This window comes from Mustela lutreola, chromosome 9 (assembly GCF_030435805.1).
Source record: "Mustela lutreola isolate mMusLut2 chromosome 9, mMusLut2.pri, whole genome shotgun sequence".
NCBI lineage: Eukaryota > Metazoa > Chordata > Mammalia > Carnivora > Mustelidae > Mustela > Mustela lutreola.
Window position 1 is genome coordinate 90,980,802 of NC_081298.1, and position 23,623 is coordinate 91,004,424.

Here is a 23,623-nt window from a genome sequence, read left to right on the forward strand (position 1 = left end):
ATTTGACAAAAAATAAGGCTAGAAAACCTCCATAATCTTATACATCTCAACATCACTTACCAGTCAATAACCAAAAGTCCAATTTGACTCCTATTTTTTTTTTTTAAGTAAAGAGATCATTGTACATATTCACTTGGTAAATATTTTTTCATTTTAGGAGTTACACAGCTGAAAATAGTTACCCAAATCTAGTCTGACCATGCCATTTTGGGATTTTAGAAAGTGATATTCTTTACAGAAACTTACTGACACTGAAATCTCTCAAAGTATATTTACGAAGTTAATTCACAGTACTTTTAGAACTATTTTAAACCAAGTGTTATGGTAAAATATGTAACTCTGGGGATGAAGAACAAATTTAAAATACAGACAAGTATCAACTTCTTCTTAGAAATGGAGGGAAAATGGACAGAGCTGGAAACAGTGGTGTCCCGCTGCAGCAAACCAGTTCTGAGTCCGGTCACTGGAAGATAGCACTCTGTGTTTCACACCCACAGAAAGGCTAGTCTGGACGTTGGCATCTGGGGTCTGTTTTCTTTTTTTTTTTTTTTTTTTTTTTTTTTGGGGTCTGTTTTCATCAGTCAAATCCAGCTCTGTTCAGTGAGGGTCAGAGGATCCCATGCATGTCCTAAATACTAGGAGTGTTCCTCTGGAAGGTTTCAAGTCCTAAGTCTTCAGATCAAATTTTATGGAGTTTTGTAATAATCAATACTCTTACCATTTGATCAAATGAACTACAGATGCAGAGACCCCTTTTATCTGGACTCCAGTCCAAACTGGAAATGGGCTGAGTAGACAAGGTGACATTCTGCAGAAGGCTGACAGAGCCCGCAACTCCCATCTCTACTCCCTCAGAATCTTTCTTTGACCGCTGAACAGGGTATTCACTGCAAACAAGGCCAGAGTAGTAAGGAGAGAAATCTTAGCATTCTCCACACTGTGTTTACAAGCATACAGACCAGTAGCTCTATTTTTACTTCTATGTTGATTACTACAACTAACTGGTAACTACTTAAAGAATCTTTCTAACGTTGTTTTATAACAATAAAGAGAATATATGTGTGTGTGTGTGTGTGTGTTTCAAATACACACACACAAATATCAGCATGTTGGGGTCCATTCATTCAAAAAACAGTTTCTGAATTAACTAGATAAGATGCCCTAGGAACTCTTGTGTGCTCAGTAATACAACTTAACTGCACTACTACCAAGGGAAAATGGCAAATGGAAATAAGGCTAAGTATCATTTTACTTAGACCAAATCTCTTTTGCTGGTATAATACTCCGACAGCAAATCTCCAGACCGGTTTGAAGATTATACTAGATATCTTTTCTGGTAAGGATTCAAGTTCATACTGAGATAGCTTCCAATTTCTAATTACACACAAGTCCCCAATCATCAAAAATTCTAGCTGTAAATGTGTTTGCACATCACATGGAATACAACTCCATATGTGGATTACAAAGAAAACGGGAACCAGTTCTTCAAGGAAGCAGCCTAAGGAGTTTGGTTCCCAGGCAGAATAGTGACGTGCTGCTGCATGGCTTAACTAAGGACACAGGCAGAGCCTAATGGAGAGTGCAGACTGGGCTGGAAGAAATCAGGGAAGGACAATGGGCAAGATATTAAGAAAACAGTAGTTACCAAATGGTCTGTCTACCCGGCATGCTCCCAGAATTCTTAAAACTCTTCCTCTGCTTTTTACTCACAAAAACTATACAGTGTTGATCTAATGCATTCACTCTGTTTTTGTTTTTGTTTTGTCGGCTAGATCCCTAAATACCTTAACACTTTTCAAATGTAGCCCTGTTTTTCAGCTTCCCTGCTAGCTTCTAAAAGGAGCTAATACATAGACATGTATTTTGCAAATGTGAAAGTCCCAGCTATACTGAAGATGGTGTTTTTCTTCTTCTTCTTTTTTTTTTTTTAAAGATTTTATTTATTTGTTTGTCAGAGAGACAGGCACAGCGAGAGAGGGAACACAAGCAGGGGAAGTGAGAGAGGGAGAAAGAGGCTTCCTGAGGAGCAAGCAGCCCGATGTGGGGCTTGATCCCGGGACACTGGGACCATGACCCGAGCTGAAGGAAGACGCCTAACGACTGAGCCACCCAGGAGCCCCTGGTGTTTTTCTTCTTATATCATTAATCAAACTTTATTTTTGAACTATCTTTCAGTTGCAGGCTTGTGTTGTTAGGTATTTTTTTTCCTTGAGTGATGGAAAAAGAAATACCATTCACTCCTATCTTTTATTGTGCCTTTTAAATGAGCTTCTGACCTCGTACATGCCACCTTAGGGACTTGGGATTCAAGGCACATCTACAGCTGTAACTCAGGCAGCCCCCAGCACACAGAAAGCAAGCTCAATGACCAGGCTTTCCCTGAAGACCCATTGGGCCCTTGGCGCTCTTCTGGTTCTTTCATTACAATGGTATCTAAAATTAAGAATTCCAACCCTTGGGGCGCCTGTGTGGCTCAGTGACTTAAAGCCTCTGCCTTGGGCTCAGGTCATGATCCCAGGGTCCTGGGATTGAGCCTCACATTGGGCTCTCTGCTTAGCGGAGAGCCTGCTTCCTCCTCCTCTCTCTGCCTGCCTCTCTGCCTACTTGTGATCTCTGTCAAAAAAATAAATAAAATCTTAAAAAAAAAAGGAATTCCAACCCTTTTCTTATTCTCTAGAGGTAGTGTTGTAATGACCAGATGGTAGTATTTCCAAAAAGCCTTCAGTCACATTTTTCATATCAAAACAAAACAAGACAAAAACAACAATTTCAATTAAAAAATCACGATTTTAAACCTATGAAAAGAATGATTCCTAAGGCACCCTGATATATGGAAGACACAACTACAATGACAAGTATATGCAGTGTGTCAAAAGAAGGTTAATATTTACTAAGTGTAAAGTAAGTACATGAATGTTTTAAAAAGCTGACAAAATAGCACTTATGTAATACCATTTAATTTAAAATCACTTCAAAATGAATGAAGTCAAAGGAGGAAGAAAGACAACAAAGTTCAATCCAATCCTACTTTCCTCCCACCAGTAACTTAAAAAGCAGCAACGTGCACAGGCAGAGACTTACTACTTCCAGAGGTGAAGGCTGCCGGCGCCTCCCGCTGTCAGAAAGAGCTCTCTGTTCTGTGGCAGGTGTCGGACCTGCCACACAGTTGATTTATGAGCCTATGAGGATGAGAAGCACATAACTAGTTTTTACATTTATATGATAAACAAAGACTGCCCTAGAAGAGAAACTCTGTAAAAAAATTTTTTTTACTACTATAATTTCAACTGTTATTAAAGTAAAGTATTTCTGGCACATCTCTTTGTGAGGGCTACAGAGATTTATAGGAGTCCATCACAAATTAAGAAAAGCATCATTTTTCTTTATTGCTTTATGCAACAAAGTTCTACTGGATTAAAAAATGTTAGATTAAAAGTCCATATAAGTTTCTAGTACCATATAAATTATGCAAATAGATTTTTACACATTTAAGTATCTCTAGCTCACTCCGAGAGAGAAGAAAAACTCGAGATGCAAACATATATACTTCCTCCTAAGGGGAAAAAAGGATACTGAATTTAAAAAAAAAAAAAAAAAAGACAGTAGACTTTATTTTTTTTTTAAAGATCTTATTTATTTATTTGACAGAGAGAGAGAGAGATCACAAGTAGGCAGAGAGGCAGGCAAACAGAGGGGGGAGCCAGCTCCCCGCTGAGCAGAGAGCCCGATATGGGGCTTGATCCCAGGACCCTGAGATCATGACCTGAGTTGAAAGCAGAGGCTTAACCCATTGAGCCACCCAGGTGCCCCTAGACTTTATTTTTTACAGCAGTTTCAGGTTTCCAGCAAACTGAATGGGAACTACAAGAAGTTCCCATACACCAAATGAACTTTAACTTAAAGCTCCCAGAGCCTTATCTTTAATTTATACCATTTGACCTGTCTAGTCTTCAAAATAGGGATCATAAGACTTATAAATGGTGTTTAAAGCCATAATAAGCCAGGGTCTTTATCAGTCACATTAAACTAAAAGACAAAAATGGCAACTGGAAGGTAATAGCTTGTTAGCACCTCGACAACAGCTAATAAATCAGTGTTAATGGTGTATTCACTATAAGGGATCTGAGAGAGAAAGAGAGAGAGAGAAATGGAGGGAGGCAGAGGAAGGAAAGAGAAGTGAAAAGGAGGGAGGAGAGTCGGATGGCGGGAAATAGGAAAGATTTTGTTTGCAGAGACAGTGAGACCAACTAGATCTAAGTCATTCTTAGATACTTCACATTTCAGTGAGTGATTTGTCTTGGCATTTGACTTAATAGTCTTATAAAAGGATTACCACTAGCAGATTAAAATCCCATATCTCAAAATATACCCTTTAAGTGTGTAAGACTCCTCAACTGAGTGGGTTCAAAGTGTTAAAACCTATTTCAATTTTAAACTTCTCTTTTGATTCTGAAAGCTGATTAAAAAACAAAACAAAACAACAAAAAAAAACAAACCTAAAAAGCAAGAGGGGACATGACCCCTTAAAATATATTGGATGAGGGGCGCCTGGGTGGCTCAGTTGATTAAGCATCTGCCTTTGGCTCAGGTTATGATCCCAGTGTTGTGGAATTAAGCCCTGTGTTGGGCTCCCTGCTCAGCAGGGAGCCTGCTTCTCCCTCTCCCTCTGCCTGCTGCTCTGCCTACTTGTACTCTGTCAAGTAAATAAATAAAATCTTAAAATATATACTGGATGAGGGGCGCCTGAGTGGCTCAGTGGGTTAAAATATATACTAGATGAGAAAAGTGTTATAACTGTATAAAGGATAATTTAACAAAGTGCTTTATATTGTTTGTAGATACATAAGTATATTCAGAAATAACAAAGGCAAACAATATTGCAATTTATAGCTGCCTTGTTAAGATTTAGTTCATCAGGCAGTGACAGCAATTTATATGCAGTGATAATAATAATTAACAGTAGTAACCAGACAAAACAGGAAGGTTTGAGAAATACTGCTGAATCCACAATGGAGGGGGAGAGCGCAAGAGAGTAAATTTTTATTTCCTGAGCAACTTATATATTTTAATCTTATAGAAACTACAAATCTGTAACTGATCTTTACTTTCACACTCAAGGAAGGTAGAGTCACATTCCCAACCCGTCTCTGGCCAACAACAGGCTGTTTCAGCTTGAGTCTGATGCAGTCCTTACTGCAGGCTTCATTATAGTTTTTTTCTTTCTTTAACCAGTATTTTCCCTGTGCTCTGCTTTCTTCATCTATTTTTGAGGTTGTAATACCATATGTTTCCTTCTAAGCTACCTCAGATACTTCTGGAATAAGGTAAAGTATGTATATATGTGTAAGTGACTGACTGAAGAATTTTTTTGAACCTACTATGTGCCCACGATTGATGCTATAAATAATTTCACTTAATATAGAAAACTAGAATATAAAATGTGAAGAAATGACATAAGGTATATGTGTTATATGTTCTGAAAAGTATGTAGATACTAACACAAATATTATATATTTATTAGAAAACACCAGGCTAGATTTTGTTGATCTAATTCTTCGCATCAGCTAGTTGTCTTGGGATTGTTCCTAAAGTACAAAACAAGATTCTTAGCCAGCTGAGGCCTTTATTATAATCAAGAAATCTAAAACTGATCAACTTTGAGAAAGTACTCTCTGCACAGAAAAACTTGTCAAGTTCCCACAAGAATATATTAAAAATAGCTCCTTTCATATAAAGACCTGGAAGGAACCTTGGTGACTAATTCTATTTATTAGTCTAAAACAAGCAATGAACATTCCTGTTCATAGAAAGACATTTCCCTCATATTTACCTTCTCTGAAACAGAAGCAAAACCTTTCGTTGGATGCTGTGTTCTCATGTCAAAAACATGAAACTTTCCTTCCAATGATGTAGCTACTAACTTATTCATACTTATGTCTTTTCTGTCAAACTCCAAGCTACATACCTGAAATAGAAAATATTTATTATTCATAGCCTAATAATTATTATTCAGGAGGCTCTTTTAAACTAAGTAAAACAACTTTAAAAGCGTCAGCTCATGTGAAAGCATTTAAATAATCAGTTTATCTTTTGAGGATCAATACATCAAATACTTCTTTTTTTAAAGATTTTATTTATTTATTTATTTGTCAGAGAGAGAGAGAGAGAGCGCGCGCACAAGTAGGCAGAGGCAGAGAGAGAAGCAGGCTCCCTGCCGAGCAAGGAGCCCGACGCAGGACTTGATCCCAGGACCCTGAGATCATGACCTGAGCTGAAGGCAGTGGCTTAACCGACTGAGCCACCCAGGCATCCCTCAAATACTTTTAACTGAAAAAATTTCTTCTTGGTTCATAGGATCAACAAACCATTTTGAGTTCCCCTGTCTAGAAGATTAATTTGGAAAGCTATATAATCTTTTATTGTTGTTACATAGTTATTTTATATAATGCAACCAAAGCTAATTTTAGAAAACAGGAAGGAACCACATTCTTTATTAACGGTATACGGTATATGACTCAGGACCCCAAAATCTCCAAGTACTTGGGGAGGCTGTTACTATTCAGGCTTTCTAATATTAGCAGGAAAAAAGGCCTCTTACTAGCTCATTTTAATATCACACTGCATAGCTACAGAGGTCCACAGATAGGCTACAGGGACTGGTGACTCACCAGGGATTGTCATACCACATCTGAGTATGTGTTCACTTTCTGAAGAGAGGCTCCATGATTTTCATTAAGTTTTCAAAGGGCTCCACAGCCCCAAAAGTTAAAAACTACTGGCCGAGGGGCTGTACGAGATGAGTCATTAGAGGCGCTCTCCTTATGAAATAGTTCAGAGGTGGACACAAACATGCTCAAGCTATAAAGCAACCAAATATACCTTACCCCATTTTTTATGTTTGTCTCCCACCGCAATGACATATTTCTGAGATCAAACAGTTTGATATCCCCATTGTCATAGCCAGCACAAACAACACGTTCCTCTTGATTATAAGCATTGCCTAGAAATCAAGATACGTTGCAGATCTGTACAAATGCACATTTGAAGGCTGCTAAAATAATGTTATAAAATGACACATATAGCTTGTACCAAATCTCACACACACACACACACACAATCACACTAGGCAGAATCTCGTTTTGCTAATCCTGACAGGACATCAAGATTATTAAATTGGTTATCTAACATTGTTTTTCAAAAAAAAAAGCTCATTTGCTGAGATTCTCTACTGAAGGGGTAAGTGAAAGTGTTCACTGGAGTCTAAGTCCAAAGCAAATGTTCTTTCTCTACCATATTTGCAGACTAAGAAGTCTCGAGATTCCTTCTATATTCATCTACACGTCTTGTGACCTTTTATCATTTCTACCCTGTACTATAATTAGTGTGGATATCATGCCCTCTTTACTAAACTACAAGGTTCTTGAGGCAAGACTAGGAATCTCTCTCACCTTTGCATGTCCACAGTATTCTGGACATACTTGACATTCATAGAAGAGTAAAAATAATGGATTATTTTTCAAATTTAATGTCCCCAATTTCAAACTGCACTTATATTCCTTAGATCAAAGATGAAAGGCATTAATGGACCCATAGGTAATTACTTTTTAATTACCATATCAAATTTTAGATGATGACTCTAAATACAAAATCCTGAAATTTCTTACCAAACTGTACATGTGCTAAGTTTATATATTATTGTTCATAATGTACAAACACAGTAATTCCCATATAAGAACTTGTTTTTTCTTTAATTGGAAACCTAAAACTTTCCTCTGATTACAAAATACTGCAATTTTAAAATAACATATGAAAGTTAAACAGTTCACATATACTGTTAAATTAAATTTTTAATGTCTGTTATCAACAAATTATTTTAATTACGGCTCTCAGTAAGAGATACTAGGGCACACATCAATTAGCCCTACAAAGTCAATATTCCTTTTATGTATAGTAACAGAAGAACACATTTATCAAATTATAACAAATAATTCTGTAATGGCATAACTATGTTCTAGAAAATAAACATCTTCTGTGTAGCATATAATGTAAGATTTGTTAGGTCACATTCGAGCATCTGAAACTCTGCTTGGCTCCATTAATGGCATTTGGTTCTAAACTAGGTCAACATTATCTAGTTAAACAGAAGTATATAATAGTAGCAAATATTTTTGAGCACTTAATAATTTAAGCACAAATCTAAGCACTTTACATGTATTAATTCATTGAATCCTCATAATACTATTAGGTAAATTCTATTATTCATTCCACTTTATAAATGAAGAAACTAAGGAATAGAGACACTCGGTAAATTGCCCACTTCACTCAGCCAAGAAATAACAAAGCGAGGATTCAAACCGAGGCCCCGGAGGCTGACATTAACCACCACCTCTATTTGCCTCAATAAACTATCAGAATAATCCACAAAACAGTGTGTGATGAGACTATTGGGAATTTCTGAAAGCACTATGCTTTTTACCATCTGATACCTCAAATGCAAGGTTCTTCAATAATTTACCGAATGCCACAGTCCAACAGTCTCTCTTGTTTTCTCCTTGTACAGGTTCCATATTAGCAACAGGATCATCTTTTTGCCTTGGGTCCCACACCTTCACAGTTCCTGTTGTGCATATAAGTGAGTTGGCAAAATTCAATAGTGATTGATGACATTTCTTTTCTGCATTCTCTTCCTATGACTTCCTGTGTATATGGCCACATTACAGATAGTATAACACTTAAAAATATTCATATATTTCTGACTTCTACTTGGGTAAGTTGTATTTAAAGTTTTTTTTTTTTTTTGAAGACTTTATTTATTTATTTGACAGACAGAGATCACAAGTAGGTGGAGAGGCAGGCAGAGAGAGAGAGAGAGAAGCAGGCTCCCCGCTGAGCAGAGAGCCCAATGCAGGGCTCTATCCCAGGACCCTGAGACCATGTTCTGAGCTGAAGGCAAAAGCTTAACCCACTGAGCCACCCAGGCACCCAGGCAAGCTATATTTAATAACAGAGATACAACCCATGTTACCGTCAGACTTGATTTCCAAGTTAATAGATACACAGAAAAGCCAACGACTGTTCTAAAGTTTCCAACAAGGTGTAACTGACAAGGGAAACACAAATGTTACTGACTCAGATCATGTCTTTCTTTGAGTCTAAACCTAATGTACTATTTACTTAGAAGAATATCATTGTTATTTTAATTCTTTTCCATACTACCATATAATCATGGGCATTTTTCTTATACAGATGAACAAACTCTAATTTTTACATTTATGATTTCTTATATGGGGTTTTAGAATACTATCTCACATACAATTAAGTTTAATTTCCCTGTGGCAGTAGAGATGAGGGAAATATTAAATAAAATTAACACATATTTCTTCTCATTGCTTCTCCTTTTAATGCAAACTGCAGGACTACTTAACTAAACTCACCACTGCCTATGAGAAATACAAATGCATTTAATAAAATGGCGAAAAGGCAAGTACTTAAGAGAGAACAGGACAAGGGTGAAAAGCCCTTAAAAGAGATAATAAACTCAGGAAAAGGAGAGATATCCCACTAGATTTTTCTCCAACGATAAAATAAAGTTGGTCATTAAAAAGGCTACTTTAAAGAGAATAAAATGGTCACAAATGTGACAAGAGGTTATTTTATTACGCTAGAGGGTTCATACAAATTGATAAGATGCATATGAAATTTGCAACAGTTAAATGAGCAAAGAATATAAACAAAATTCACAAAGCAAAACTAACTGAAAAACAAATGCAGAAAGAAGTTAACACAAATTGGAATGGACTACTATTTTTATCTATAAAATTAGGGGAAAATGGAAAATCAATGCTGGTAGGATAGACTGGAAATCCACCTCATCTATCATAGTTCAGAATGGACATGGATACTTTGGAAAGTCTGACAATAACTTTTAAAAATAATAAAGTATGCTTATTCTAAAAAGTTATATACATGATGATACTCATTCCCTCATTATTTTATAGTCACTCTCCCAAAACAATAAACAAAAACTTAAAGCAAACTGAATGCTTAACAAAGACATAGTTAAGGGCTCCTGTGACACATCCATAGGATAGAATATCACAGTCATCAGAATGGTAATGATGGAAACAGCAACATTTGCATATGACAAAGCACAAAATAAAAAAAGACAAAAATCATATTCACACTGACAACTATATAAAATGGTATACAAGACTGGAAAGGAAAACAAATCTAAGGGTTATGCTACTGTGGTAGACTGAATGCTATTTTTCCTCCCCTATTTCATATTTCTTCTATTATTAAAAGGAATAATTGATTTCTGAAACACATATACTCTTGAATAACTATTAGAAAATTATATCTCACTTCTTTTAAAACAATTTCCTCATGGTCTTGAGCAGCCATTAAAAACTAGCCAAACCCACTAAGATACCAAATTTTTTATGTACCCATCATGAAGAAACAAATTCTGACTCCTCTTACAGTCATTCAGAACATCTTTGGACACCAATAGACCTGGTCCCTGTTAGTCACCACAGGTAGAAAAGTAGAGTTCATGCCCTTGGATCTTTCACAATGCTTAGTGGAAGGATCATAGAACTTCGATGTTCAGCCAGCTGTCAACACGATAATTTTTGCAAGTACTAATTCTACTTTTTAAAAAAAGAAAGTGAGGGGTGCCTGGGTGGCTTAGTCAGTTAAGCATCCGACTCTTGATTTCAGCTCAGGTTATGATCTCAGCGTCATGAGATTGAGCCCTGGGTTGGGCTCTGCATTGGGCATGGAGCCTGCTTAAGATTCTCCCACTCTTTCCCTCTGCTCCTCTCCACCCCCCAAAATGTGAAAAGCTGCCACCCACCTTATATTGTCAGCTGTCTCAAAAACCTGTAAAGAAATTTTAAATCTTTCAAAGTTCAAAGGAAAATATGATTGTAAGGATTTGAACTAGCTCAAAGCTAAAATAGTAAGTGCTCTGTCTCTATCTCAAAACACCCAGAAGTCTGAGGCAATTGAGGGCCATGCAATTAAATGTACCTATTAAAACAGTACAGTTAAATTTAGGGAATCATGGCTACCAAAGAGGATTTCCATAAGAGAAGATGTACTGTTGCACAAAGATTTATCTAAAGAAAAAAAAAATTTTGAAATACAAAGAATACTTTAACTTACCATCTCGGCTGCCAGTCACAATTTCTGGTGCACCTTCCCCAATTCCCAGTCCACCTACACCATCTATGGTGTTTATAATTTCCTTATGGCCCTTTACGGAATATACTGGGATCTCTGGAGCTTCCAAATTCCTAGACAACACAACACAGCTTCTTACTTACTCCATGTGTCCCAAACATTTAGTGCACTACTCAAATTTAAGAATGCATACTGTACTTAGATTTTTGTTTAAAAATAAGGGCTTTGCTGTGAAGCTAATTTATACATTTACTTCCAATATTCTCTCTCTATTTGAGTTTCTTTCGAGCCCTCAACGAGAACTGTCATAATTCAACTTGGAACTCTACATCCTGAGCCCACTTAGTGATTCTCAGAGATAATCTATCTAGGACCTTTGCACATGACTTATTAGACAAGCTTGATAATAAATGTGGGCTCCTCCCCATATGTAATGGATGAGGAGCCCCAAATCTGCCAACCCTTTGGGTCACTGAAATCTAATAATCACTACTTTAAACAAAGAGTAAATTCAAAGTAATTCAGAATGCTTTTTCCAAATAGGTCTTGGAAGTCTGATCTTGAGATCTTTTGGAAGGATAAAATACAAGTAGTGTTTACTTTGTATACATTTCTCCCTTTATAATGTACTATTTTCTCACTAAATTCCATACTATTTTTCTCTCTTTACATATTTTTCAGTGTATCATCATGCTGGTCAAAACAAAGGCAGGTGTGTCTAAGTGTAGTTTAGTTAAGAGAAAGAAACAGAGAAAAGCAGTCACCACGAGTGCCTGAATCTACCCAAGATGGCAGGGTGATGAATGGTTCAAGTAGGTTACGTTAACATATCCCTTCACCTGTCTCTCTTTTTTCTACTAAAGCTTCTAAATCGCATTTTTCTATAACAAGTTAGTTTCTGATAACCTACACTCAAAAAAAATTAATGTAGCTATCCATGAAATGTAATCCTACCTTATTACTAGGCCAAGATTTATTGGTAAAATCTCCCTAATTAAAATTTCAGGTAGCTCAACCTAGTTCAGAGACAGTTTATTTTTGTAGTATCACTGAAAGAAACAAGACTAAAAGGGCTGAGATTCTACTTAAAAGAACTGTTTTACTGTTTTTACAGACTTTAAAACACTGTTTTTATAACATGAAATTATAAGACTTAATAATGAAAATAAGTCAGTAATACCTGTAACTATACTAAGGCACTCTATTAGGAAGACAGTCAACAGTGTATATTTTTTTGCATATTCTTATACTGAAATATGTTATTTTTAAAAATAACAATCAGACTCGTCTTTCCCCATTTCTTTGAAAGAATATGACACAGCATATAAGAACCATTAAGTATTCTAACAAATGCAAACTTAAGTATTTAGCAGTTAAAGCAAAGGGAAGTTAAAATATAGCTTCATTCTGGTTTAAATTGTGATTCTAAAATAAATATGTTAGAGTAATTCAATTACAAAGCAACAGATTCTAAGTGAGAATCAAGAAAGGTCACCTTTGAAAACAGAAGGCAGAGGAAATCGTTTCTTCCTAGAACATTACTATATATACTTCACACAGTTAAAATAAGAAACATTCTTGAAAAGTAATTAAGGAGAAATATCAATTCCTGCAAATTAACTTAAATATGAGGAAATAATTCTAGGTAGAACATGAAAATTACAAACATTTGGCATAATTACAGTTTTGTTCATTTATAACAGATTTATATTGATTTGTTCAACAGATGTTTTCCTAAAAAGTTGTGCTTAGATGTTAGCTAAAGTATTAAAAAAAAAACTTTAATAAATTGAGGATTCTACATTAAAAAATTAAACAGGGGCGCCTGGGGTGGCTCAGTGGGTTAAGCCTCTACCTTCGGCTCAGGTCATGATCCCAGGGTCCTGGGATCGAGCCCCGCATCCGGCTCTCTGCTCAGCAGGGAGCCTGCTTCCCATCCTCTCTCTCTGCCTGCCTCTCTGCCTACTTGTGATCTCTGTCAAATAAATAAATAAAAATCTTAAAAAAAAAATTAAACAAAAAAATTCAGTAGATTATTCTGTAATGCCAATTGTCCTGTTGATATGTTAACAATATCAAACTTCTCTGTGTTACACATGTGTGGGGAAGAGCCCTTTATGTACACTTATAAAGTATTAAATGCTAGCACCAAACAGCTGGTGTGGAAATAAATACTGGTAACATTATGAAAATATCTACAGAAAAACAGTATTTTTAAAAGGGTTTTGAATATAAAATCTAAAAATGTGTATTAATAGACAATTCTTGCATTTTTATAAATAGTTAAAATTGAACAAGAAATTTTAAAATTAGAATTCTCTCTTTCAGAGGAAGAGCAACAAGACTATCAAAGGAATAGCCTACCTCATGTCTTAATATTGATCAAATAATCTTACCATATATGAAGGTTTCCAGCAAAATCTCCAGTAGCTAAATATCTCTGCTGTAAAGATGTTGCACCAAATGTTCCACATTTAATGGGTTTGGCCTTTTCAATCTTGACAGAAGGGAGGAAGAGAGGATACATTATTTATGTAAGCAGCTATTTATAATTCATGATATTTATGGCTCTATTATGGAACTTTAATAAGACACATAATATAAAAAGCAATTAAAACACTTTCTGGTCAAAATTATCATGCATTTCCTCTAGTCACTTTCCTATAGTTTAAAAGTATGTAACTGTCAAAGAGAATGAGTTTTAATTTTGCCTTTCCTCTCATCTCACTAATGAGACATTCAAATGCTGACAAGTATACCATCTCCATTGGTTTGCAAATATGAAAATTTCAGCATTTAATGTGCTATTCTTCTTTAAGATCCTCAGCAGAAACGAGAACATAATGAAGATATTATTCTTTCCAGATGGCTACTGGAACAAAAATGTTTATGTGTCTCTTATAGTTTTCCCTGCAGGACCCTATAAACTGAGAATGTTTATGTCCTTATTCTCTCTGGGACCTTATCAATGCATGGAGATTTGTATACATGTGGGTACCAAAGGCACTGCTATTGGTATGGATTAGACAGTATTTTGATGTTTCTTTAAAAAGCAACTGCTCCCCGTATTGCATAATCACAGTAGTAAAACAACTACACACTGATGTACTATTTAATTAATGTGGCTTATGGGAATCATGTATAGACCATATCACCGAAAGGGCCCTCGGAAATGATATCATATCCCGCCACAAGCAAAGAGCTTGAAGCATACAGCTTTATACATTTGCCCAACTCGGGCATTCAGCATTTTTAAGGAGTTCCTACTAAATGCAATCAATGGACTAGGCAGAATAGGATACAAACATGAAGGAGACTGGCCATGCCCTCAAGAAGCTTACAATCAAAGCATCAGGACACACCTATGCGTTATGCTATTCTCATCTACGCCCACACCTCTGTGGGGCCTCTGCTAATCTTCTACTTCCTGATGATTTCCATTTGTCTGCTGCCCCCTACCCACCCCCGCTCACCCTGACCCCACCTGTTCAGGCCACTGAAGTCCCTCCCGGAGTGTGCTGCTGCCTTAAACCCTGGGAACTCTGGGCAATGCGGAACCAGATGAGGCAGCTACCTGATGCCTGCTGACACCATACTCTAGCCCTATATCTTCCCATTTACTGCTGGCCTCAACACGGCAACTATTCCTCCTATTTAATCTCTTCTAAACTCTTAAGTTTTGTGTGTACAAAAGTAATACGCGTTCCCTATACAAATTCAAACAAAACAAAAAAACATCAAGAAGTGAGTTTCCTTTTGATGCTCCCCAGTAGTAATCTCCATCCTTCTAGACCTTTTTTTACACATTTACAAGCATACATAGGTGTGCTTTAATATAAGAAGGCCCATAATATATTTTCATTTCACTTTCTTTTGTTTGACATAACAATATTCTGGATATACTTTTTTCTCTCCACAGAGAGCTCCAGTTTCTAGATTTCTTCTTGTAACCTTTCAGTTCTGAGCCAATCGGCATCCCTCCTACTGGGTTTAGCCTATTTCATATAATTTAAAAAATGATTTCCCTGATACTTCCAGTGTTTGGCTGAGCACTTCCATACAGAGTATACACAGCAATTTTCAAAGAAAAAGAAAATAAAATTCACTTAACACAAACTGTAAACTTTTCTTTCCTGGCTCAAAAGATATGATTATATGGTGCAGGGCTTTGGAAACTCCCAGCCTGTTGAGCTTTCTCACTGTTTGGGAGAAATTAGCAAGTTACTATGTAGCCAGGTCTACAAGAAAGCATTCACAGCCTCCTTGGAACTATCCAGTAATCAAAAGCAGTCATCGACAATAACAGGACTGTAAAAGACCACACTGATGAGAAGCATAAAATCACAGAATCATATTTTTCTTTAGAATACATATGTGGTCTGATAGTTCAGTTATTCAGAAAACTGATATTCATTTCAGTTATTTCTCCAATTTTATAAAAGTTATCTTATAATGCAGCAACACCAAGAATCAAAATTTTGTCAGTTTAACAAAGTAGTTTCCAGGGCACCTGGGTGGCTCAGTGGGTTAATCCTCTGCCTTCGGCTCGGATCATGATCTCAGGGTCCTGGGATTGAGTCCCACATCGGGCTCTCTGCTCTCTGCTCTCTCTCTCTCTGCCTGCCTCTCTGCCTACTTGTGATCTGTCAATTAAATGAATAATATCTTTAAAAAAAAAAAAAAAAGAAGTAGTCACCAGTCATAGTTCCCACAGCTGGAGGTACAGAATGAAGATGAGCCTCTCAGGTAAGCAGCGGGATAGACAGACACATGGTTCCAAGAACTCAGGGGATTGGCAGCTGTGGGGAGGTTGCATCATGTATTAACTCTCCAGGAAAATTCTTCTCAGAGACTGGGGAAGAGCAGTCTCCCATGTTCTCCTCTTCTACCACCTAAAGCACGCTGCTTCCCACAATTCCACTATCCCCTGGGGTCTTCGACGGGGTATGTCTTCTTCCTAAGCCACAGGAGAGTTTTACCTTCAAAGCTAACCTCTACTTTTCAGTCCCTATATTACACACATAGTTCTTTGAAGACTGGTAATAAAAAATTGGGAAGCAAAAACTTTCCTATGTTATTATTTTTTTAAGATTTTATTTATTTATTTGACAAAGAGAGACACAGCGACAGAGGGAACACAAGCAGGGGGAGTAGGAGAGGGATAAGCAGGCTTCCCGCCAAGCAGGGAGCCCCATGCATGGCTTGATCCCCCGGGGATCATGACCTGAGCCCAAGGCAGGCAGACACTTAACCGACTGAGCCACCCAGATGCCCCCTCCCTATGTGATTTCTTTATCTAACTTTCACCTTTTAACCATTTGGGGCAGAGAATCTCAAACCATGCTCCTGGAACACATCAATCTTCTGGTACCAACATAAATTTACACACACACACACACACACACACACAAACTTAAAAAAGCTAATGGATATGTTTTTCTCAAACTTATGTTTTCTTGGATATTTTTTAGCTTGCCTATTAGAAAATATTAGCAAATGTACACCAGTAAGAAAACCTGGAAATGAAGATTTAAAAATTTATGTATGGTTATTTCATGTGATATCAAGACCACAGTATGATAAAATAGCCAGATTTTTCTACTGGAAAAACCCTTCTTTGTAAGGAATTGGAACTTATTATACCAATGTTTTATGGAGTTTCAAAAACAGCATCACAATGTTCAGACATTTTGGCTTCTGAACACATCTGAGAATCCCTACCTTAAAAGGAAAGTAACCAAACAGAGAACCACTCTATTGCAATAGATCCTATATTAGATATTTCCATGTGTCATTGCACAAATTCTGAAAGTCAGTCTTTATTGAAATATAATGGAATGAAATAAAATGCACCTACATTTAGAGTGTCACCAAGGCCTGTGGTAGACAAAAGGTACAAAGCTCTTTGAAATCTTGCCTTGATTCTTTGGCCTTATTTCCTGCTTCTCTCCTCTCTACTACACTCCACCCATATCTGCAGCTTTGTTTTTTGCTCTTCAGACACAACGAAGTCGATTCTACCTTAGGACATTTGCATTTACTATTACCACTGCCTGAATTGCTCTTCCCTCAGATCATCATGTCTTCCTTCTCCTAATTCAGATTTGTTTTAAATGTCACCTCCTTTAAGAGACTTTCCATGCTCCTCCATTCTGAAGTGGAACCCCTAAATCACTATCACTCACCCAGTTTAACCTTCTTTATTGCACTTACCAATAAAACTATCTATTCAGTTCTCTATCCCCATCCTTTCTAGAGTGAGTGCCATGAGAATGGGACCTTGTCCAATCTGTTAAACACTTTGTAGGTGGTCAACATTCGTTGACTCCAAGCATAAAGGAATATCTATCAATCTCTCATTCCTAGTGCTGGGGAGAAAGAAACCATTACTGAAGTCTATATTCTCCTTTCTCCCACGTTTTCACATGACACACCATATAGTTTCTGGTGTCATTTATATGCAATGATAAAAACAGCATCCATATATTGAATACATATATCAGATATGTTCTAGATGGTTAGGCCATCCCTCTTCTTCCTAACACAACTGCAAGCAAAGTATTTGGAACACTCCTTTCCAGATGAGGAAACAGGTTCAGAGGACGGGGCTTGCTCAAGGTTCCTAGAGCCAGGAAGACTCCAAGCTCTTTATACTAAACTAGGCTGCCCTCAGATCTACATGTAAATCAATTAAATAAAGTTCAGTATGTAGCCCCCATTCTATAAACCCAAGAGTCATTAGAAGTACCAAAGAAATGTTCCAACCTTGAAATGGATTGGTGAGGGAAATGGTATAGTCACTAACTGAATCTACTTTCAGACTTGTGCCTTCAGTTTTTACCTTGATTCATATCTTTATAAGATATAAATGCATGGTATTTATGCTTCCCCCATGTTTTTTCTCCTTATATCAAAGAAAAATAAAGAGATTTATAGGTAGTAGTAGTCTGCTGTGCCAAGAGTCAAATTCAACTCAAAATATAAGAACATTAAAAAAAAAATCCAATGTATAAACATCTGATCATCTGCAGGACAGTGAGGACTGCAGTTTGCTGAGAAGGGCTGAGCTCTGCTGGGAAAGGGTCTTACAGAAACAGGGGTATTTTCTCTTTCTAAGATATTCATGTAAATCATAATAGCTTTTTTAAGAAGGGGTGCTGGAGTGAAGCCAACTTTTTATAGTTAATAAAAAGGCTCCATCCCTGCCTGTTAAATACTTTATCTTTGAAAAGAAAGATTTAAAAAATCCAGTGGTTACTTAAATTTTTCTTGCTGGGGAAAAAAAAAAAAAACTGGCTAAAAAGATTTTATAAAATGTGTTCCACAAAGAAAATTTGGTCTATATTAACAAGTTTTGCTGTGTGACACACCATAGATGGTCATTTTGGACCCAGCTGTTGGTTCTCTTTGCTACAATAAGTGAACATGATTAAGGAAGCCCATGATGGATAATTCCCATGAGAGCTATTTTTGTTCTGTCTGTGGGTGGGTCTAGTACAGCCTGTCAGTATTTCCTCCTCCATATCCCAGCACTACTTTAATTAACATTAAAAGGGTTAGTCAACCAAGTGGTAACAAGCACTGAACTCAGTGGCACAGGGACTAAAAAAGGAGACATTTGTTACCTTATTATTTTTACAGTATAAACATCCACAACTGTGATTCCATTTTTCAGGGCCATCCCTCGTTCTTTATGCCAATTAGAGAAAAGCTGCCCTTTACAGGATGAGGAAGTCTCACATTTGTCAAGTTTGATAAGAAAGAAACAGATTTCAGCTTTCCCTGGACCCTGCAACCCTGTGTGTGGTAGAGCAAAGTGCTCAGCTGTACAAGAAGGCCCTCGCTCCCTGTCTGTCCTTAGTAACAAGAGAAGGCAGCCGTCAATGAAGACCTCTTTGCTTCCTTCACGTATTTTTACCTTGGATGCATGAGATGTGGAACACATGACTTGTAGTGGTTCCACAATGAACCAAGTATTTCAATAATTCATCTAGCCCAATTGTAGTCAACATTGGTAGTTGTTAGATTCACCTCGTTAAAGTTTTAAAAATACTGCTATCTAGGCCTCACTCTAGTGTAGTTGCAAGAGTCCCACTGCAGGGTGCCTGAGTGGCTCAGTCATTAAACACCTGCCTTCGGGTCAGGTCATGATCCCAGGGTCCTGGGACTGAGCCCCACATGGGGCTCCCTGCTTTGCGGGAAGCCTGCTTCTCCCTCTCCCACTCCCCCTGCTTGTGCTCCCTCTCTCGCTATGTCTGTCAAATAAATAAATAAAACCTTAAAAAAAAAAAAAAGTCCCACTGCATCAGAATTCCTTAAGGTGGAACCAAGGCATGATTATTTTAAAACACACACACACACACAACAGCGACAACAGAACATACTCAGCTGACCCTGATGCACAGTGAGGGCTGAGAATCACTGAGCCTGTATTAAACTGATACCCTTTTCCACTGCACCATCACAGCCAAATGTAATCTAAGTTCTTAAAAGTGTTTTTGCATTAGTCTTATCCTCTCTTTAGAAGAAGAAACTCATCTTTCAAGTACCCTTTGTCCTTCTTTAACATACTATTTTGAAATAGTAGGTTGCCAATATTTAGAGACAAAGGGCACTATTTCACTTTGTGGAAAAAGTGTATTCCTGGGCACCTGGGTGGCTCAGTGAGTTAAGCCACTGCCTTCGGCTCAGGGCTCAGGTTGCGATCCCAGGGTCCTGGGATCGAGTGCCGCATCCGGCTCTCTGCTCAGCAGGGAGCCTGCTTCCTCATCTCTCTCTGCCTGCCTCTCTGCCTACTTGTGATCTCTCTCTGTCAAATAAATAAATAAAAATATTAAAAAAAAAAAAGTGTATTCCTGAAATGTACACAAATTATATTTTATTTTTAAAAAGTCACAAGTCTGTAAATGCTCTCTGGTGAAATTTGATGGTATTTAGTATTTGTTCCTAATATTTACCTATCAGTTTCTGTCTGCTATTCCAATGTTTTCCATTTGTTCAAACCCTGATGCCCATTGATCAATGATCAATAAGCCAATATTTAAATTTTCCAAGTTATATCCTTATACAGATATACATTCACTCTTTCTTTTAACAAGCAATTTATTGAATGGCTGAACCTTACAAACCACACTAACAAAAAACACTATCCTTACTCTCCAGGAGCTTACAATCTAATTAGAGATAAATGGGACACAATTACATACTCCTGGAGTGGGTAATAATCACCAAAAGGATGTAGTGAAGAGGAGTTTGTGCGGAGATCAGAAAGGGATTTCCTAAGTCAAATAATTTGAACTGGACCCTAAAATAGCAACATTAACAGGTGCAAAGGGGCTAAGTGGTGTGCAACCGAAGGCAAGGTAGAAGAGAAAAAGCCATGTTTAGGAACTCTTGAGTACCCGGCTAGAAAAGACAAACTGAACAAGGAAACTGGCACTGATAGATATTTAAAGTGAGATGAAACCTTATATACCTTCACATCCAAGCTTGACAAACTATATTCATCCTTTATCTACCAGTTTAATGCCTATCTGGTCCAAGCAGACTCTCTTCATAGTTTTAAGCCTTGGAGTTCTCAGCCTTCTCTGTAGTCTGTTAGAACACTAAATATTTATGACTGATCACCTGAAATCGATGCATTTTAAAAACAAGTGTAAGAATGTCAACATCATTATTCTCTAATTCTTTCAATAATGATCTTCACTAAACTAAACCTGATCTTGACACACCCAGTTAAAGTCCTTCAGTGATGTACCATTTAAAAAGGAAGGAGTATATCTTATAAATGACCTACAGACCTTGCAAAGTCTGCTCCCTTTCCGGAGCTTCCACTGATGCTGTTTTCTTTGGAAACCACCTCCTCTACTACTAATTTAGCCTAGTTAGCTTCTATTTATCCCCAATCTGTTTCACTTTCACAGAACCATGTTACTTTATGTTAGAGAATACATCTCGGTATTTATGCATCGTCGGTTTGATTATCTAACTGATTCTCTCTCCCACTAGAAAATAAACTCCATGAGACCGGAGACAATCTCATTCACATGCCTGGGATTACAGGCAATGAATTGGTAACTCATTGAAAGAATAAATGGTTACGGGGCGCCTGGGGTGGCTCGGTCGGTTAAGCGTCTGCCTTTGGCTCAGGTCGTAATTCCGGGCCAGAAATCGGGTTCCACATCCGGCTCCCTGCTCCGCTGAGAACCTGCTTCTCCCTATACCTCTCTCTCTTCTGTTTCTCATGAATAAATAAAGAGAAATATTTAACAAATAATAATAAATGGTTGCGTTGTCTCCTCCCATTACAGTGCAGGCATCCTGGAGCCTGCCTTGTCTCTGCTTGTATGAAAGAATATTTTACTATTTACATTATTACTTAAATCGACTCTCCACAAACAACTGCCCACCGCCTAGAACCTCAAATTTAGATACGAAGTCTTCGTGTCACTTCCCAGAGACCTCGTGGTGGAATGGAAGAGTGGCTGCAGGAAGGGGCCAGCAGGGAGATGCTCTGGCCAGCCGAGAATTCAGGACTCGAACCAAAGCCTTTTACGTCGCAAGTATTCCTCAGTTTGCGATCTCCTTCGCTGGTTCCGCGCAGCTCGAGCTGTGCTTTTGGCGGACGCTGGACCGAGGCTGGGGCAAAAAGAAATGCCAACTTCCCCCACCCCCGGATCCGCACTCGCTCCCTCACCAACGGCAGATCCTGGACCTGGGCAGTCTCGCCCGGCACCCACCTCCCGAAGCAGCTTCAGGTCCCCGTGCTGGATCTCGTACAGTTGAATGACGCCGGTGCCCCGGGCGAAGTTGCCCATGGTCACAAATTTGGCGCTGCAGGGCACCCATTTACAGTCAAATACCGTGTAGTTGAGTCCCTTCTGGATATGGGCGATGATCTGAGGTTTCTCGAAGGCCGACATGGTCCAGCCGGTTTCCCCTCCAAGCAGCAGCACATCCAGAGCCTGACAAAACACTAACCGGGAAACCAAACTCCAAACATAAACGACAGTTTCTCCCCCTCCCCCCCCCGCCCTCCCCGTAGTCGCCTTGTTCGCCCTGGCGAGGTGGGTTTAGTTGTCTCAGATAATGCCTGATGCGCTACTGAAGTCAAGCCGATAGTTCTTCACTAAGAGCACAAATCTACTCATCGTCTTTACCTACTACCATTCCTACATACACATATTGGAGATGGCAATTGTTTCGGCTGTGAGTGCTGGAGCCAGACGGGCACCACAGAAATCAGGCATAAATTAGGATGTCCCCGCTTTCCTACCCCCCCCCCCCCCAGCAAACGCACAAAACCCTGCTTCAGGTCCCCTGCGTGGGACTTCTCAGGAAGCGGGGCGGAGGCCTGGGGCTGGTTGGCGGACGCTGCACCCTGCGTGGCGCGCCTGCGCGGTGCGGCGGCGCTCGCGTTCGAGCCGGAAGCACATGTCGGAGCTAGAGATAACCGGGCATGGAAACGGAGATGGAGGCGCAGAGCGCGGGGGCCGAGGACGGCTTCACCCAAGTCACCCGCAAGGGTGGCCGGCGGGCGAAGAAACGGCAGGCTGAGCAGCTGTCCGCCGCGGGGGACGGCGGGGACGCGGGCCGCATGGACACGGAGGAGGCCCGGCCCGCGAAGAGGCCCGTTTTCCCTCCCCTCACCGGGGATGGATTCCTGGTACTAGCGGGGACCGTGGGACGGGAAAGGGACCGGAGACAAAGGCGGGCCAAGCCGGTGGTCTCTGCGGGATGTTGAAAGTGCGGGGGCTCTTCTTTACTGACGTCCTTAAAGAAATGATTGTCTTGCACGAAGTTCATTTTTTCAGTTAAAGAAAGCTTCTTGTGGAAGAGCCGTCAGTTTACAGCTCCACCTCCATCCCTCGATCCATCTGTGTTCTTTTATTGTAGAGTGGGAAAGAAGAAACAAGGAAAATTCCAGTCCCAGCTAACAGATACACGCCATTAAAAGAGAACTGGATGAAGATATTTACTCCTATTGTAGAACATTTGGGACTTCAGATACGGTTTAACTTGAAGTCGAGGAATGTAGAAATTAGGGTAAGGAGAATGTCAACCATTTCGCAATATATTAGGGTTTCTTTTTTCTACAGGGGTGAAAAAGCGTGAATAGACTTTTCTTAATGGGACTTATTTTGTTAAGTGGTCGTTATGCAGTTTTCTCAAGTAGTATAGTGAGTTTGAACTTCTTGAATGTCTTCAAAATCTGCTTCAGCACAAATGCTAGTTGAATTCATAAGGTGGACAAAAGGTCATAACCAAAATATTGGTTATGCCTGTGCGTGTATTTTATGATGCTCTTAGCAGAGCAGGGAGCCGGATATGGAGCTGGATCCCAGGACCCTGCAATCATGACCTGAGCTGAAAGCAGTCACTTAACTGAGACACCCAGGTGTCCCTGAACTTGCCTTTTACGTAGGGATCTAAGTCC

At 38.7% G+C, this 23,623-nt stretch overlaps 1 protein-coding gene across 1 annotated transcript in view; it reads right to left on the bottom strand.

Annotated features, from left to right (window-relative positions):
* Positions 1 to 568: 568 nt before the first annotated feature.
* The window catches only part of DNAAF10 (dynein axonemal assembly factor 10), a 99,529-nt gene continuing 76,474 nt past the window's right edge, over positions 569 to 23,623 (bottom strand). The window contains 11 exon segments of the mRNA XM_059187850.1: positions 569 to 887; positions 3,082 to 3,179; positions 5,831 to 5,965; positions 6,885 to 7,000; positions 8,516 to 8,617; positions 11,170 to 11,300; positions 13,584 to 13,684; positions 21,927 to 22,160; positions 22,163 to 22,207; positions 22,210 to 22,358; positions 22,479 to 22,831. Coding sequence (XP_059043833.1) covers positions 680 to 887; positions 3,082 to 3,179; positions 5,831 to 5,965; positions 6,885 to 7,000; positions 8,516 to 8,617; positions 11,170 to 11,300; positions 13,584 to 13,684; positions 21,927 to 22,160; positions 22,163 to 22,207; positions 22,210 to 22,358; positions 22,479 to 22,831 — 1,672 coding nt within the window. The 3' untranslated portion in view covers positions 569 to 679.